General features: G+C 52.1%; 1 protein-coding gene across 2 annotated transcripts in view; it reads right to left on the bottom strand.

The window, feature by feature from the left end:
- Nucleotides 1–1997: 1997 nt before the first annotated feature.
- The window catches only part of DHRS11 (dehydrogenase/reductase 11), a 28775-nt gene continuing 12406 nt past the window's right edge, over nucleotides 1998–18366 (bottom strand). The window contains exons 2-7 of one of the 2 annotated variants that reach the window (XM_067309691.1): nucleotides 12835–13044; nucleotides 7412–7506; nucleotides 6731–6860; nucleotides 6091–6183; nucleotides 4849–4914; nucleotides 1998–3793 (exon numbers count right to left, since the gene is read on the bottom strand). In XM_067309691.1, coding sequence (XP_067165792.1) covers nucleotides 3752–3793; nucleotides 4849–4914; nucleotides 6091–6183; nucleotides 6731–6860; nucleotides 7412–7506; nucleotides 12835–13044 — 636 coding nt within the window. In that variant the 3' untranslated portion in view covers nucleotides 1998–3751. The remainder of the gene's footprint in view (nucleotides 3794–4848; nucleotides 4915–6090; nucleotides 6184–6730; nucleotides 6861–7411; nucleotides 7507–12834; nucleotides 13045–18366) is intronic. The other variant, XM_067309692.1, reaches the window with a different exon arrangement.

The following is an 18366-nucleotide window of genomic DNA, read 5'->3' as shown; positions in this document are numbered from 1 at the left end:
GTGTAAATTTAAGATAACTGATGATATTTATTACCTAATAGGACAGAAGTAAAGCACAAGAGTAGGAAATAGCGTGCTTTTAATTCTACAAATGCTTTCTACCTGTTTACAAGATATCCAAAACATCTGCTCCAAATCCAGTAACAACATTTGTCAGCCAATTCAGCTATTCATTACTCATTCACCAAAACCTTGTACTTTAATGGCAGCAAACCTGCATTCAGGAATGTGCAGCTGCACGTGGACAAGCTGAAAGCCGACTGGGACATAAAATGCCTTCAATTAACAACAAAAATCCGGCTTGCTTCAAGGCAAGCACAGGAGACTGAGGGAGTCCAATACCCAAGTCGGTGCAGCAACACTGTCTCGCCCCTGCGCAGTTTAGCCGAACCCAGCCTTGCCCGGTGGCCTGCCTGGGGACGTCAGTGAACCCCTGTGGGGTGCTGCTCCCTTCAAGCGTGGACAGCGAGTCCAACCTACGCAGGTTATCCGTGAGACCACTGGGTGCTGTTCTGCTCTAGAAAGCAATTAAGGTTTTTTTCCCCCACAATGAACCAAAATCGCATATTTCTGTTTAAACTCGTCACAAAAGAAAGGTTTAGCTGTAAACGGTAAAAAGGGTGTTAGGTTTCAACACAAAAACTATTTGCAAGAAAAGAACTACAGCATGCCTCTCTTTTTATTCTTTTATTTAACAGTTAACAATTAGAAACCTATTGATAAATTACACAGTTCGCCCTCCTGTTTGGGGTTTTTTAATGCCTCAGAGTATGTTGCCAATCCTGTCTCATCCCAGGAAGATGGCTCAAAGTGCTGGCAGCTTACGTGAGAGGCAGAGCTGCCAAGCAAGCGTGCCAAGCCCCTCCGCGGGCCACACTTTGCGTGGGAAAGCAGCCAGAGGCAGGGAGTTAACTGGCAGCAGGAATTATTCCCTAAAAAAAAAACACATTTGAGATGGAAAAATATATTGGCTATCATTTCAAGGACAACAGGTTATTTTATAGACTTGCAAAGGTTACAAATGTTGTTGGGGAAAAATCTGGCAGGGTTGCACATCAGCCAGGTTGTATTTGCAGGGAGTGACTACCCTGATTGGCCTCGTTTCAAGGCCTTACGTCTTAAGCAATTCTCTCTAAAGCCTCCTTCTACAGAGCAGAAAGATAAAATTGGGTCCCGCCTCAGCCATGCATTTCAACATCTGCTTAACTTTGCACACAGTTATGGCCACCAATTCCAGTGTTTCACCTGTGCTTCCCACACCTTTGCTCATTCTTTTTCCTGCTCGGAATTCCCTAATTTCTCAACATTTTTTTGGCCTTCAACTCCTAGTTCAGCCACCTTCTCTGGCACCTTCTTTTAAAAAGACAGCGCACACACAGAGCACAGTGCGCCTGCTAAATTCCAGTGACAAGCTCGTGCAAAAGAAACCCTGGGGGAAAAAAACAAAAAACACAGGGTGTTTTCATATCCAGCCTAGCTGAACAACACAGGGGAGCTATAAAAGCACATGCAAAAACAGCTGTGCTTGGACCTTCCCCAGCCAAGTGCCTCCAAGCTGAGCACTACGGTGGCATCGAGACCAACGAGCTTTTCCAGGCGCTCTCCGCTGGGGCGAGGATGGCTGGCTGCGTGCAGACCTAGGCTGGCCGCTCCTTGTGGGACATGGGTGAAACCCAGCCCTGTGCAAAGAACCCACACAAAGCCACTGCCTCAGCCAGGTGGAGGAGGGCAGTGCATTAGAGCAGTGACAGACTTAGCCACAGGGCAGGAATTTCACTCATGGTGAATTAAAAGGCCAAATCCAGAGACAAGGCTGTGTGTACTTGCCGGTAGGAACTGGCTGAGAGACAAAGAACAGACAGAAAACATCATGAGCATGTATTTATAAAGAAAAAAAAAGGGAGGGGCAAACTGGTTTTGTTTTACCATTATCAAGGAATGTTTTACCAGCTTTCTCCTTGTATCCTTCTACAGTTGCTCACCTTTGGCACAAGGAATTCCATGTATCACAAGATTTAATTAATAATAATACTTCATAACAACACTCAGCACTTACATAGCGCTTTTCATAGTCAAAGTGCTTTACAAACAGCTTGTGAGTCCTCACAACACCCCTGTGAGGTAGGTAAGTATTATTATCCCCATTTTACAGATGGGGAAACTGAGGCAGAGAGGTAAAGTGACTTGCCCAAGGCTATATAGGGAGTTGAAACTCATGACATAGTGGCCTGATTTTGCTCTCCCTTATGGTGGTGTACCACAGATGGACTCCCATAAAGCTACGCTAGTGTAAGCAGAATGATCAAAATCAGGTTTCTCTGGCTCCTCGTCTTCCACTCAGATCAATTGACCATAACTGCTCCACCTAAAACAACAGGTCCACCTTCAGAAACGCTACAGGAAATTCATAGCACAGCAGGAGCGAGTCTGCAATCTTAAGGCAAGGTGTACATTAACAGCTCCACAGCTCCATATCAAGTTGGACTACACGCAGATGCATCATTTGCCACGCTGTAGGAGTCCAAACACAACAGCTCAAATGGTCTCTCAGCTTTGCCTGTATCAGCTATGGGGCTGATTCTCTTCTCCGTCAAGTTAGAGTAAATCCAGAGCAAATCAATGGGGCTGCAACAGCGCAAGACTAGTAGGAGATCTGAACCAGACCTTTCACCCGCTGCTTTGTAGGCAAATGCCCCTACTAACATCTGTTCATTCTGGAGAGCTTCGGCATGGTTCATTTCACTCACTCTCTCTTTCACTCTCTCTCTCTCTCTCTCTGTCTCTCTCCGAGTTTTTCTCTCTCATAGAAGCAAACTTTCAATATTTCCAACTCCTTAGTCACCAGCACCAGCATTTAAACAGCACCGTACATCTTTCTAAGACTGATCATTATTTCCAAAAAGTGTCAATGCATGCAAATATCAAACATACAAAAACATCAAGAGTGCTGGGACATGATACCAAGGATAGAGGTGATTACAAGACAGCACACAATTTTTATTAAAAATACCGAACAACTCACTCGTACTGCAACTATGCCACTTAGATGATCATTCTCTAACCTGCAGAAATACAGGTACTCACTCCTCCAACTACCTACCTACCTACCTAGAAAGAAACAGAAATAGCAAGCGCACACATTTATACTTCCTCAAACTTGGCAGGCACTATTCATGTGAATGGGAAGGGAGAGTTTGGTGGGTGGGGGGAGTGTGTATACCTGTTTTAGAACAGTGGGGTATGAGAGAAGTAAAAAATACCATGTGCATAATTACCAAATAAGCATTGAACTGATGGCAAGAAACCCCCAAATTAGATGGATTCACGTATGACATCCACTAAAAACCTCAAAACATAAGCACACTGAAGCTGGCAAACAGCTTGTGCCACTTCACCTGCGTCCAACCACAGCATCAGCAAGTAAGATCAAACAAACCTCAAAAAGAAAGCAAAAGGAAGAATAAACCAGCCTGGAGACAACAATCTTTCATAAACCCAGTTCCCTGCATTATTTTCAAATACATTTTACTCTTAAGCAATTCCAGAAAGGAGTGGGTGAGAAAGATACCCACTACTATTTTTTTTTAACTGGCTCAGCACCAGCTCAGAGAGAGGGAGAGAAATAATAATTCTTCAAACATGATCCTTGGTACTCAATTAAAACGTTGCTAGCCAGCCGACAAAACCCTAAATTGTCAGAGGGTTCGAAGTGGAGTGGATACACGGTGCTGCTCACGTTCCTCTTCGTTTGCTATGATATCTGCTCCGTGGGCCTCATCTGAATATCTCCAATCTAGAAGAGACCAATGTATGATTTTACTGGAGCGCTGAAGTACATTTTAAATCCTACACCAAGTACTTACATGCTGCACCACTACGGTAGCGAGCTGCACACAAAGAGAGCTCCTGTGACTAGAAATGAGCCCCTTAAACTGAGCCATTAGACAGAAAAGCAGGTAAATGGGACTGTTTTGCCTTTAGCAGAAGGGATAAAAGCACGAGTATGCGCGGAGAAAGAACAGAGTGCAAGATGACATTGGTAATAAGTTCACATGGTTCAAGGCTTAAGTTTGCTCCTGTTCATAGAGGGTCAAGCAGAAGCATTGCCTGTGAGCATATTTCTCCATATTGGCCCATTGCAGGATTTTTCATCATCCTTCTTTCAAGGCAAGAAGGCCAGGACACCAGAGGCAATGGACTGATCAAATGTCAAGACAGCTTTGTCCTGCTCCGAAGGAGCAGAGCTCACGTGAAGGAGTTGCTAAATTTTTCATGGCCAAAGTCTGCTTTTGCAACAGGGACTTTCATGTGAGGCCCCAGCCCTTATCCTAAACTTTGAGACTGTTGCTGCCTCCTCCTGGTTCCAGCTCAGCAAAGTCGGTCACTTATTTGCTGTGTCACAGGAGGGAAGTCCCTCTGGGAGCGCGAGCAGCTCGCACTGTCCCAGGGGAGGTGCACAGCGCTTGGCAGGATCGGGCCCAACACTTTATGTGGCAAGTGGCAGAACCTGACCCAGCTGCAAGAAAGTCAACAAGTTTCAGACAGCACCATCCAAAAGGGCAAAACGTGCCCACGTCCCTCCCGTTCCCCCCACTGCGCACAGTCCTCCTCTGCGGTCAGAGCAGCCTTTGCTGGATACGCAGACCGCGAGCAGCCCGAGCAACCCTGTCCCAAAGCTGCCGTTAAGGGAAGTTTAAGCAGACGTGACCACTGCTGATCCCCAGCCCTGGCCCTGCTAAGCACACAGCTGATACGGCGGCTGCAACGCTGATTAGCAAACATCAGAGCAGCAGCTACCCGTTCCTCCTTCAGCTACCCACAGAGTCCACCACGCCAACCGCAGCTTACCTGTACATGAGGTGGGGCACTGAGGACGTATATGACAGCATTAGCCATATCTTCAGCTTTGAGACACTGGAAAGATAGGACAGAGATTGTCTCAGTCAAAGGCCACCTCGGGAAATATTAACCACAAGATCACTCCTTTCCTAACCATCAATAACAAGTTTCGACAGTCTCACTGGGGCATTTCAAGAACAGATGCAAGTGAGCAGGAAAAAAATAACCCATTAAAAATTTAACAAAGGTGGTGTCTGGTGATGATATTTCTGCATTGGCTGTTAATATTATTACAAAACGCTTTGAGGTGCCTGCTGAAACTAAGATCCCCCGGTGCTGGGCAGCAGAAACAGAGATGGAGATGGTACCCCTCTTCAAGAGCCTGCAGTATACATTAGACCGGACAAAAGAAGGAAGACAGAGGCACAGTGGAAAGCAGCAAGGGAAGAGCAGAGAACAAAACTCATGTCTCCTCCTGCCATTCGCTAAATCCAGCACCCTCTCTGTGAAAGAGCGTTGGGGCTTTCTGGAAGTCAGAAATCACCCCTCCAGGATATGGCTAGGAAATGCTTTCGGTTATTTCTCAGCGTAGAAGACCACAATTAAATCAAATAATTCAGAAGAGACTTTCCAGGTGTCTTTCAGGATCAGGCTAAGAGGATGTGCAGGGGAGCAGCCGTTTGGCAGAGAACAGGGGGCACCGTGAGGATGGGAACAGCAACAGAGCTGTTCTGGCTCCCAGCCTGGCTAGGCGTGCTGGGAAACTACCAGCACAGTCATTCCATCAGGTCAAGCATTGCCATCCTTATCAGATGGTAGCAGGGAAGCACGGGAAGTCCCACACTAGCCACCTGCAAGGCAACATGCTCTCAGAGTTCCTCTCGACCACCCTTGTGTAGATATGCCTGCCTGGTATGTCCTCCCTTCAGTAAAGAAGAAGCCACAGCCTGCAAAGTGTCAAAGCTGACTGATTTATTTACAGGAAGATCTAGATATAAGGAAAGATATAGGGAGTGGGAAACTGCTTCTGATTACAGATCTACACAATGTGTAAATATCAGCGCAAAATCTGAGGTTTGAGCCTATGGGTCCAGGTCTGCTGAAGTGCTGAGACTTTCCGAGGATGCTGACTATATTCTAGAAAGCACTCAGCACTCTGCAGAACTGGCTCCTTGCACGATTAACCAGGAGAGAGATCGTTTGACTATGATCAGAGCCATTTCCCTCCGCTTCCATTCCTCCACGTCCTACCCGAATGCTCTCATAGGTGGCAGCAGCTCTCTCTGGGTCATTATCATGAAGTTTAAAAGCAAATCCTGTTTCCACCAGTCCTGGAGATATGCACTGGAAAAGAGCAGAGCACATCCTAATAGGATTTGTAATTCCCCTTCCGGAAAACAATTAAAAAAAAGAAGAGAAAAATTCTTAGCACTGCAAAAGCCAGCAGACCACCCCTTTTACTGTTGTTCCTCTCCCCTCACCCTTTCTCCTAGGGGAATAGTTTAAGAGAGCAGATACTGCCTTAGTGATTGCTGTGAGGGTATCTCTGGACAACCACGGATGGCTGTACTTTCCTCTTCATGCCACAAAGGGATGGATAGGTGGAGAAAATGACAGAAAAGCTCACAATACCGATTAAATGCTGGACGAGTCACTTCTGAGATGCAAGGTCTGCATGAGAGCAAACTGCCCCAGCCGACTGCTTCCTCTGCTGCCAAGAGTCCCCCTCGCTCCCCGGAACAGGACTCCCACTTTGTGCACCCCAAAACGTTTATTCTCTGACACAGCCGATTGCTGCCGCCTTGACCATTTTCCAAAGGAAAACCTCTGCCCAGTAAAGCTTCCCACCATCCGCGAAAGCAGCAGAGAAGGGAAATCCCGCAGTACTCACTGTAGCTCGTATATGAGTCTTCGCTTCTCTGAGTTCTTGCCTCAGCCCCTCCGTGAGCGCTGTAACTGCGTACTTGGTGGCACTGTAAAAATGCACCACCGACTGCGGCACGACGCTGTGGCCGTTCATGCTGAGGAGAGAGAGCAGAAAGGAAAGTGCTGAGAGGAGGGAGGCAAGCGAAGTCCTAGGGAAGAACCACCAAAATATTCAGAATGTTTAATTATTGCCACCATAACGAACACAAAGAGAGAAAGGGATGCCAGGACGAATGGCTGCATGAGGAACTCCCCTCTCGCACACCCCTCCGTGGGTTACGGGATGTCCTGACGGGGCTGAGCTCCAGGGAGAGCACACGTAGCTGCCGGGGAACCGGCAACAGGGAGGTGCAGCAGCAGCAGCAGCAGCTCCTCTCAAGGCAGCTGCTTTCTGGAGCTGGCCAAGAAATGTCAAGCTTCAACCATTGCAAATGTTTTTCATTATGCTTTTCTCCTGGGTTGGGTCTTCGTCGTGTTTGCACCAGCAGAGGAAAAGAAAGAGTTTTGAAAATCTGAACCATCACAAACCTTGAAAACCCCCTCTCTGGACACACAAGCCACTCTGAAAGGTCAAAACTCCCATCAGAAATCCTCTCGGGGCGGAGGGGGAGCCCACGTGGCTATTCCATGCACCACTCCCACATACCTGTTAATGTTAATAATATGCCCATCGTCAATGTTTCTCTCTTTCATGGACTGATAGGCCTCTCGGGTGCAGATGCTTACAGCCATCACGTTGACCTGAGGGAAGAGAAGAGAGGAGGCTAAGACCAGCAGCGCTCTGCCCAGCACCTTCTGATTTGCCCTCCGTGCCCCCGGAGGTGCGGATGCGGGTTACAGACCCCAGCGCAAACGTCGCGCAGCAGCGATGGTTTGACCAGGGCGGGAGGATGCCACGCAAACCGAGGCGAGGCAGGACGCAGCAGGACAGAGCCCCAGGCCTCTTGCCGAGCAAAACCGTTCTCAGCAGCGCAGGACCCGACGCACGGCAATTCCCGTGAATGCCAACAGAGGGAAATGCACGTACACGCACTGCATTACGCGGTGACCAAGCTCGGGGCTGCAATAACGAGGGGTTTGGGCAGGGGAGGCACAGAGGTCCAATTCTGTGAGACAGGCCATGGCCTCTGCCTGAAATACATGGATTTAATTGTTTTACAGGTAAGCCTGAGGGCCAAGTCCAAGTTAAGGGAGAACAAATCTACCCCACCATGGTCAGCACTCTGCCCAGGAGACAAAGTTGTTGTTTTGTACAGCACGGAGCACAGTGGGGTTTGGGCAGCTGATGGGACGCTAACAGCAGGTAATTAGGTCAGACGGTTAATGAGGAAACCCCCAGATACTGCTTGTCAGAGAGCCAGGCACTCAGAGGTGCTGCAAACCACATGGCTGGCAAAGAGCTTCCCATGGACAAGCGAAGCCAAATTCACACCACGTCATGGAGAGGGCCAGTGCAAGCAATCCCAGAAGACACAAAAGGCACAAATCTGGCACCCTGACTGCTGACGTTTTGCTCAGCCCTGGCTGGATCAGCCAAGGAAGGAAGGACAAGACAACACATCTGGTCCTTCAGCACAGGACCCAGAGCTCTCCACGCTCTTACTCTTTGGACTAGCACTGTGGTTCAGTTAAGCTCAGTCGTATCACCTCTGCAACGTGCCAGCTTTAACGAGCAAATGCCCCGACTGTTTTCTGGCCATAAAACAAGAGTCAAAGTCTCCAGGAAGACCGAGGTATGGAAATTCCCCTGGCTGGCACACGACAGTACACAGCACCAACAGGTACGTGCGAGATTGATGAGCCTGGTAATCTGCAAGCCATCTCAGCAGCAGTGTTAATTGCTCAGGCTGATAATGTTTCAGTTTTAAAAAAGTGGCTGAAAGGTAGAAAATATTTGCTAAAGCCCTCTAGAAAGGATACGACGACTTCAAGGCAGGTCACGCTGGCAGGTCACAGCTAATGGTAAGTCACTTTGTTAACGATATCAGCGGGCCAGACGAGCCTAGAAACACTGCTGTGGACTAAACAACCGGCAAGAACTAAATTTCTGATGAATCAGAAATCAGTTGCAACTAGATATGGGAGGAGCACTGGGAACAAGGCCATGCGGACAGCAAACGTAAGGATACACGAGAGGGCTGGCGATCATCTCTGCGAAACTTATAAACAGGAACGAGGCAGACGAACTAGAACTTGCTAGAACGAAAGGACACACAGCCGCAGGGGAAGAACACTAGTTTGGAGAGCAGAAATTAAAATCCACCCCCTTCCGCCTTGTAGAGATGCACTCACTGAGCAGCACACTCAAAGGACGAGTGGGGTCAGCTGAGGGATGTTCCAGTCCCTGCTTTTGTCTCAGTCATTAGGTCTTGTTCTTCACCGGAGGCCATGCCTATGGGGTTTTGTCTCAGCAAGAGATAAGTAGCGTGCTTATCTGATCTTACGTTAACACGGAGTGCCCAGGCAACACAGTGAGTGTAGTCATCATCTCCGTCCAAGCGCACTCGGGTTGGCGCAGTCACTGCCGGCCATCGTAGCCATCGCGCCCAAGGCCACGGATATAAATTCCCCCCAGCACCAGGCTGAAGATCTACCCCGGCTGTGCAGGGCAGGAAGACAGCAGGCATTGCAGCAGAAACTGCACGTTGCAACCACCTCGGCGCTGCAGCAAAGCCCGGACCAGGCGAGGCGTTTCAAATCTTCGGGATTTCGCAGCAGCAAGGTCAAGGAAAGCGGGAGTAACCTGCTCCAGTCCGATATAACAGCCAAGCGAGGAACCGGTCCTTGCAGATACAGATCTTGGCCGCTGTTAGCGCGAAGAGCCGTCACGGCCAGCAACACCCCTGCTTCGCTCCCTGCCTCAAGAAGAGCCGAAGCCAGGAGAAACCGCGTCTTTGGGGCAGAGTCGCTCCCAGGCTCCACGCCGTCTCCGCAGGCCACTAGAGGGTAACATCAGCCCAAAGCCGCAACCGAGGCCCAGCTCCAAGGCTGTGATTCACGCTGAGCAATGCCTCCCTCCGTGCGTGCGTGCGTGCGTGCGTGCGTGGGTAGAGCGACAACGTTTTGACAACTTCTGGCAGAGCAAGATACTAATCAAGAGCCATGTGAGCAAGCCCGGAGCTGGTACGAGAAGCCAGCCTGGCACAACAAAACCACCATCTGGAAGGCGGCAGACCCGGGATCGACTCACAGTCTTTTCCCTGATAGCGCCTGCAGGATTTTGGAACCCCGATCCCGTTTCAAAACGCGACTCAGGCCGCTTAGGAGCCTAAAAACCTGCCTGGAAAATGAGCAAGTCTTAGGGCGACATCACTGCTAGAAACAACCTAAAGGTCATTCTTGCAAATCTCCATGCAAGATGTTTTTCAGCACTCGTTTCTATTTTGAGAACAAAAGGTTCAAAGGTCCCTTAGCAAGGATGGCCAACACATCTGCATTCTGCATTTGCACAGCGTGTTGCACAACACAGCAGGTCTGTGACTGCGTACGTGTGCAACAGGAAAAAGTCACATTTTTGAGTAATTTGTAAGTTTTATTTGCCAGGTTGGGAAAACAAAGGAACCTTTCCATGGAAGTACCAGGCATTTCACTTCCCGGAATCAGGCTTTTCTAAGGCATCACAATGAGTATCCTAAATTCCAAGTATGCATAAAAATTCAGGTTACAGAAAACACGTCTATTCTTCTTGCTTTTAGACACCATCTGTGCAAAAAGCCTCACTGGCCAATGAATAACGCCGAGAAGAACCAAACCCAGCTACCCTCTACAACGGGGAGAGGATGTGTGCTGCAGCCCTTTGCACCTGGAACGGTGCAAACGGAGAGTTCAGCTCAAATTCCTGGCTGTAAAGGTCAGTAGGTAAAACGCGAAGGAGCTGTTCAGATCGCGGAGCCCAAAGGCAGCGTGTACCCAGCGCCGGCCCCGGCTACTCCCGTGCGAGCTGGGGATGGCTGGAGAACTTTGCTCCAGCCACACGCCGAGCACAGCCTTGCACGCAGGCTGCAGACGCCGGGGATTTGCTGGCTGGCGGCCCTGGGCTCAGCACTGTCAGAAAGCAACAGAGATGCGAGTCTGGACCTGAGACTGCAGCAGCCCAGCGAGAATAAACACCTACAGATTCCCCCTTGGGAATAAAAACACCAGATGATAAGGATCTGAAATATTTATTAAAAATAATAAAAAAAAGGAGGAATAAGTGTTTTAATGAGTAAATAATAACACTGCTTTGATTGGTAGATGTACAGCAAGAACGGAACGGGTATACTGAGAGGGGAGTCTGGAGGACGACAGACAGCCTCAAACCTCATAAAATATGCATGGAAACAAAAATCAATTTACCAGAAAGAAAAAAACACCTTTAATTTCAGGCCCTAAATGCCTTCTAAATCAATAGATCAATGGCTGTTTAGAAATTTTCCCTGTCTTGCAGCGCCTAAGTACACGGAAACACCCCAGCTGCATCTCGGAGCAAACGGTGCTGCTCACTAACGCCTTCCTCCAACAGGCCCTTGGAAGAAGCCTTCCCTGCTCCCGCTCAGCGGCCACCGGGCGCTCGGAGAGCAGGATCTCCGCGCGGGGAGGTCGCAGCAACGACAAGGAGACGACAAGGCGACGCGCAGGGCCGGACTCGCAGCGAGACGACGACGCTGGGAAGCGTTCTGCTTTACGCCGGCTCTGTGCCGGCAACGCTCCGCTCGATTTTCCCTAAAGCCCCCGTGGCAACCGGGATGGGAGAGACGCGTCTGTGCGGTGACCCAAGCCGGGCAACCCGCAAAAGCGCGGGTGGGCAGACGGAGCCGAGCAGAGCTTGACCTGGCTGCAGCCACAACAGCGAGCAGAGCCACCGAAATGCTAAAAAGTACTTAATTAGCCCGGATGAGGCGGCTCTCCCCTTGGCAGCGGCAGTCTCTGGCCTCAGCGCGCTTGCGCCTCCCCGTTTCGCTTTACCCGGCCTCCGAAACGGCTGCCGGATAGACCCCCGCGGGCCGCCAGATCCAGGCTGACCCCACGGGTGGGAATGCCGCTGGCGAGCAGCGCGATCCGTTCACGCACTCCTGGTGCGGCACGTGAAATTCGCTCATCCACGTGCAGCTCTAACCAGATTACGGGCAGAAAATGAAGCTATAAAAACAAAAAGCATTACAGCTTCTTAAGCGAAAAAGAATCTGCCCATCTTACAACCCACTGCTATAACTACTTAACAGGATTAGCTACAAAAGCCAGTGCTTGGCATTTAATTTCCTATTTTATTTAAGAAAAAATGAGGCTCCTTACCTTTTAGAAAGCCATTGAATGAAATGAAAAACACTACCGAAAGTAATACACGCTTTCGTCCCCTAGGGCATGTGGCTCAGCAGCGCGCGCGATGGCGGCTCAGTTCCCAAGGGAAAGACGGGGGAGAGCTGATAAACTCTCAGCCCGCATCCGAGGGGCAACAAACCTGGGCCTCGCAGAGCCAGGTGGAAGCAGGCCCTCAGCTCCGCTCACGTGAAATTAAAACAGACGAGCACAGCAGCGTCGGGGCCGGCAGAAAGACGGGCTCTGGCGCACCCACGCTGGCCTTCCCGCGGACACCGCGACGCCTCGCCGGCAGCCCGAAGCCCTCCCCGGGCAGCAGGCAAGGTGCGGCAGCAGCTCTCCATCAGGTCCACGAGTCCGGAGCTCCTCCAGCCCACACAGCTACGCGGCAGCGGCAGCTCACAGGACGCGCAAAACCTCTCTGCCGACAAAGAGTTCCTTACGTTTCAGCCCTCAGACTCACTTTAACTGCAGTCCGGCTAAGCACAGAAATCAAGCAGCCAAATGCTGCAGACCCCCGCAACGCAGCAACCTACGCGTTTTACTGTACAGACAAGCAGGAAGCCGATGGGAAGGCTCTCCCCGATCTGAGCATTTCCACCACTCAGACTGATGAAAAAACAAAGCAGGAAAATTGCGGAAAACATTTCCCAAGCGCCTTGAACCAATTCCCACAGGTAGCTGTAATTCTGGGAACCCGGCGGCAAAAAGCCCGGCCGTCGCGGAGACCTTCGCAAGCGCAGTTCCCACCGTCCCAGCAGCGCTACTCACGTCTATCATCGTCCGCCAGCCCTCCGTCTTCCCCGAGAGCAGGGGCTCCGGGCGAGCCAGCCCCGCGTTGTTGATGCACACGTCAACCCCCTGATGAAGGGTCTTGATGGCGGAGAACATCGACAGGATCTCCTCTTCGTTGGAGAGGTCGCACTTGTACGGGATGAGGGTCCCAGGATAACCGGCGCTCTGGCATTCGGCTGCCAATTTCTGGGGAAGAGAGAAAGGAAGGAAGACGACAGCCATCAGCATCCTCTCCTCACGGACAGACCGCTGAGACCGGCCGTGCTTCTCATGACTCCTGCTCGCAGTCATTGCTGCTGTAGATCTGGGGGAGAGCAAAACCGAAGGACTGCAAACACCGCCAAGGCCCGATGGTCATGCCAGGCCCCATCAGAGCACAGCCGGGGACAGCCGTTCTCAAGCCCAAAAGGTGAAGCAACGGGAACGAACCACCCCACCACCAACGGCGGCTGCAAAGCCGGACGCAAAGTGAGCTCAGCGCTCTGACCGCCGCTCTCGCAAAGCTTGACGCTAGCCCTCCCTTGGCCTGTGCTGAACGCAGATTCCCCAGCTGCGCTGCACCACGTCTGCAGGGAAAAACGCACCGAGAGCCTGCCCAGGCCCGTTGTCTCGGCATACCCAGGCGCGTGACGTTAGCAGACGTGCCCTGGGGTCCCGCGCTGCTGACTCGAGTTACGTTTGCTTTGCAAACCTAGCTAATCTAGGCTGCAAGGCAACCACCCCTGGGGAGCCTTCCCGAAGGACGCCGGCGCTCGCGAAGCTGCCGCGCGCGAGGGGGGGGGGGGGGGGGGAAGGTGCAGCCCAGCAGCACGTCTGCCACCGCAGAGTCCTCCGCGGCGCTGGGCCGCCGCAGGGAAACGCAGCCATCCGAGAGCAACTCCTTCCCCAGCAACCCAGCCCCAGCCACCCAACGCATCGTTCGGTGCAGGCACGAAATATGCAGTCCTGCTCGAGCCCTTCTCCTCCCGAGCGATAAAGGCATCAATGGTGCTTTTGTTTTCCGTCACGGCAGAGGTGAGCCATCCAACACCACCACCGAGAAAAGGGAGAAAAGGCAGGTCTGGCAGGGAGCGGGTCTTGCTCAAAGCAGCGTGCGAGCGAAACGGGACGGGAGGACGACTGCCAGGAGCGGGGAAGCTCAGGCGACCCTGCCGTAACCGTCGCTCAGGGTTCACGAAGGATTCACTGCCCAGGGTAAAGCGGCAAAGCTGTTCCTTGCCGAAGCATGCTCGACCACCGTCATCGACACAGGAAAAGCGAACAGGGCAGAGTTTTTCCTCTTTCGCAGCAAGCCCTCTTAAATACCTTTGTGCTGGGTGGTCAGCGCAGATCTAAACAGTTATAAACGAGCAAAGCCAAATGCAGACGGGGGGACGTTTGCTAGCAGTATCTTCTTGCCTCTTAGCATTGTCTCCCCCCTGCATTAAAAGGCAAAACTTCATAAAGCAACAGCAACACGTTCTGGGAACCACAGACACCTGCCTTTGCTCATTTTTCAGCACAAACGCTTCCAAGAGAAGCGCCACTCGCTCCGTTATTCACCTCTACAGCGGGAGCGTGGCCTCCCCAAGCAATGTAAGTCACGGCCCCTTCCAAGCAACGGCTTCGTCCCCACGTATGCAAGAGGGGATCGAGCTCCTCGCTGGTTGACTCTCCCTCTGGGCACGCGAGGAAGGAAACCTCTCGGGGCAACGGTAACATCAGCCCCAACGTCCCCAGGGCCAGTTTTACCTTTTGTCACTGGAGCAAGAGAAGCTTTCCAGCCTGCCACCCAGATGCTGCCGTGCCCAGCTCCCCGGGAAGCCACCGCCGCGCACCAGCCGCGCTCCGGGGACCCCCAAGGGGACCTCCGCCAGCTCCCGCGCTCGCGCCCCGCCAGCCCGCCGCCCGGGGTGGCTCAACCAGCCACGCGCTTAAAAACACGTCCCTGGGCTACTAAAGCATGGCAGGCTGCCAGCAAGGCTGGCACTGGGGAAGCATCACTGCAAAGGCTAATTAAAAATATATAATAATGATAATCTATCTATCTATCTATCTATCTATATATATATGAGAGTGAGTGCTTCAGTCTTTAAATTCTTAAACTTAAGGACACGTTCTGTGTTTGTCCATGACCCCAAGCAATACAGGCTGGGGTGAGCAGGTGTTGGCAAAGCACTAATAAACGCCAGCGCAGGCGCAAGCTGCAGGGGGTCAGCGGCGGCCGGTGCAGGCTGCGCGTCCCCCCCACTGCCGCGCGGATAAAGGACACGGCGATCGCCTGCCCGACAGCTCCTCGTTAGCCGTCATCAACAATTATCCCAGGCATCCAGATCTTCTACCCAGCTCGACGATATAAAGCAAACGCAAGGCCGAGAGCCGCCGCCGGCCGAGCGTGTTAACGATGCAGCAGCCGCCGCACCAAATCCTCCGGAGGACGGACCCTTTCCTTCCCCCCCCCCGACGCTAAGGAGAAACAGCATCTCGGCTCCGATGCGTCACGCTAGAGACAGGGACAGCTTCCAGCGCGAGGCGGGAGCCATGTGACGTCTGGCGCCTGCAGAGATGGACCCCGGCTACGAACATCCACCAAACCCCTCCAGCGCCGTCGCCTACAGCCGCTTCACCGACGTGACGCTCCGGCGGGTGCAATAAAACTCGGGACCTGTTGGGGGGGGGGGGGCCCTTCTCGGTGACACCTTTCTCAAAGCCAGGTTTTGCCCAGAGCAGGGCTGGGCATTCTCGCTGGGAGGAGGACAGACACCAGCCAGGATCTCCGGATCCCCTCGGTGTCCCCAAACACCTTCATTTTAATAGCTCTGGGACAACTGGCTCCGTTGGGTCAATCGTTTTCAACCTTTCTCAGTATCTAAAAACGCTGCAGAGGTGTTGCAAGTCCCCGAACAGAGACTTTAAGCTTTTCCGCTTCGCCTTTCACCGCTCTCAGCAGCGATCCACAGGTCTCCGGGGATCCCGCAGATCGCAAGCTGAAACCAGCCCGAGTCTAAAGGTCTGCTCCAGAAACCACCGTACTGTGCTGGGTACCGCTTCAACGAAGGCATTGCAGCGGCACAAGAATTATTATTATTGCCCTCCCAGAAGCGAGCGAGAAGGGGACGGACGTGCCAAGCTCAGCCGGGAGATTGATGCATCCCAACCGCGTCGCGCTCTCCGGAGAGCCCCGCTCGGGCCGAGCGGAACGGCGCTGCTGCCGCTGCTGCCCGGCGCAGAGCAAAGGCGCCCCTGGGACCGAATTACACCTCCCCGGCAGCCTCCCGGGGGGGGTTCCGCTTTGCTATATATGCGGCCTTGTTGACTGTGTACTGGCAAGGTTTTGAAAAATAAATGCTTTTTAAAAGATCAGAATAAACACTTGAGAAGACAGTTTGGGAACAATACGCAAGAGCAGCATTTAGGAAATTAAAAGCCGTACGAAGGGCTGCTGCAAGATGTTAAACCGCTCCGGGGATGGGGCCTTACTTGCTTCTAAAAGGATACAAAGGAGAGAAGAATAAATAAATAAGTAAAATAACAGGCAAGTGCCCACATTCTTCATAACCTGGCATCAAGGTGGCTTTAGAGCCCTCTCCATCTTGCTGCCCCAACCCCAGCTCTGCACAAAGGGATCCATCCCATTCCGTATTGTTAAGCACTACTGCAAAAGTGTCGGACACGAGCAATTTTTGCTCCTGGTATGCCAGGCCACGGACAAGAGTCGGGTCTTAGTTTGCTTCTGGAATGGGACCGGTGTCCCGGCTCATCCCGCAATCGCCAGGCTGCCACGTCGTCCCAGTGGCGTCTCCCATTTTCGCCGCCGGTGCCGGCGTTTGTTGCAGCTGGAGCAGGGCGCCGTCTCGCGATGTTAACGTACCCACGTGCAGAAGACGACGGCAGGGCACCGGCAGCACCTCGAGGCTGACGGACACGGTGTGTCCGGAGCTGCAAGAGGAAAAGCTGGCCGCCGCCGGCAGGACACGGCTTGCCCGAACTCGGCCCTGTGGCACGTCGGTGCAGCACAGAGCTTCCCGCAGGGGCCGTTAGTGCCGGGCTGGGCAGGGCACGGAGACCGCCACCGCCACCAAACCAAATCACGGCAGTGATTTTAGAAGACAGGAAACGCCTGCATGAGGAATTCATGCGTACGAGACCTCCCTCGTACCTCCTGGAAGAGGACTCGTGCCGGGGCGGCTGGCCCAAAGGAGCAAGGGCCCCGCGGCACGACGGGAAGGGCCGGACGAGCGCTCATGGCCCGGAGGGAAAACGCCACGTCTAATATCACGGTTTCCATGCTCAGCTGTCTCGCACCTCTCAGTACCCAGCACCGCTCCTCCCCGGAGCAGACGGGGTCCAAACACCACGGGCCACGGCACAGCAACCGGAACGCAGGAGCGGACGAAGGAAGGGATGGTCCGGCTGCCAGGAGCTGCCCATCCCGTTTTCCCAGGACATCTCGTTAGCTCATGGGTTAGACAACCCAAGAGGAAAGCGCCTTCTCGCAACCGGCCGCAGAAATCTGCCCACAAATATCTCCCCAGCTCCTTCTTTTCCCCTCTGGCTTCTCGCTGCCTCGAACAGGAATCGACGTGGGTCCTTCCATTTCTCAGGCTGCACCTGCGTTAACAAATTCTCTTTGAAAACGAAGTGCCGAACGCCGCCGACAGCCACGCTGAGCCCAGCGCGCCTCGCGCGTCCCTAGAATAAAGAGGCATCACGGGCTCTTCAAAGACACGGCAACCGCGGGCAAGTTTGCAGGAGAAGACTTACGTAAAGTAATTCCATGAATTAGGGAGCTTGCAATGTTTTTCCAGAGCATCAGTTAAACCACCCAATTAACGCTCAATCCATTTTAAGTACACCACCCACGAGCGGGGGGAAGGAGAAAGAGAAAAGCTGTTCTTCCAGGTTTCACAGGCAACCTGGGAGCGAGCAAATGAAGCGATGCAGACCCAGTTGAGGGCCAGTGCACGCCCGGCAGCTGGAGATGAAGACCTGAGACACGAGCTGAGCACCTCTGCACCCCACCGTGTCACCGGATGCTCGGAAATGCACAGTCAGGTGCCTGCCGTACTCGTATGTATAGGAGAATATAACATAAAGAAGAAATAATTACACTACATGTGAAAACACTTAACCCCCATTGCCATGGATGCAACGCCTCACCTTCGCAGTTTTGGTACCCTAACCAGCGTAAACGCAGCACCGGGCAAGTTTTGTCACAGCCAGGAGAGACCAGCTTTCCACAAAGGGCATCTAAACTATTAGTGTGATTTAGCGAGCCAATATCACAGTACATGCTAGACACACAGGGTGCGATGTGCTTCTTGCTTAGACACCCATTTTCCCATTGACATCACTGCGATTTATCTCTATTTACAGCAGTGTTGAATGAATGAATGAACAAAAAGATGATGACAAAAACTAAACGCCTACACATAAGAGAGACAAAGAAGAATACCTGGTCGTGATGTTTACTGTACGTTATTTAGTTGCCTGTTTTTAAAGGTCTTACAAGGATGCCTCACATTTATG

This window comes from Apteryx mantelli, chromosome 22 (genome assembly GCF_036417845.1).
Source record: "Apteryx mantelli isolate bAptMan1 chromosome 22, bAptMan1.hap1, whole genome shotgun sequence".
NCBI classification, from domain to species: domain Eukaryota; kingdom Metazoa; phylum Chordata; class Aves; order Apterygiformes; family Apterygidae; genus Apteryx; species Apteryx mantelli.
This window is presented reverse-complemented; position numbering and strand designations above follow the sequence as displayed.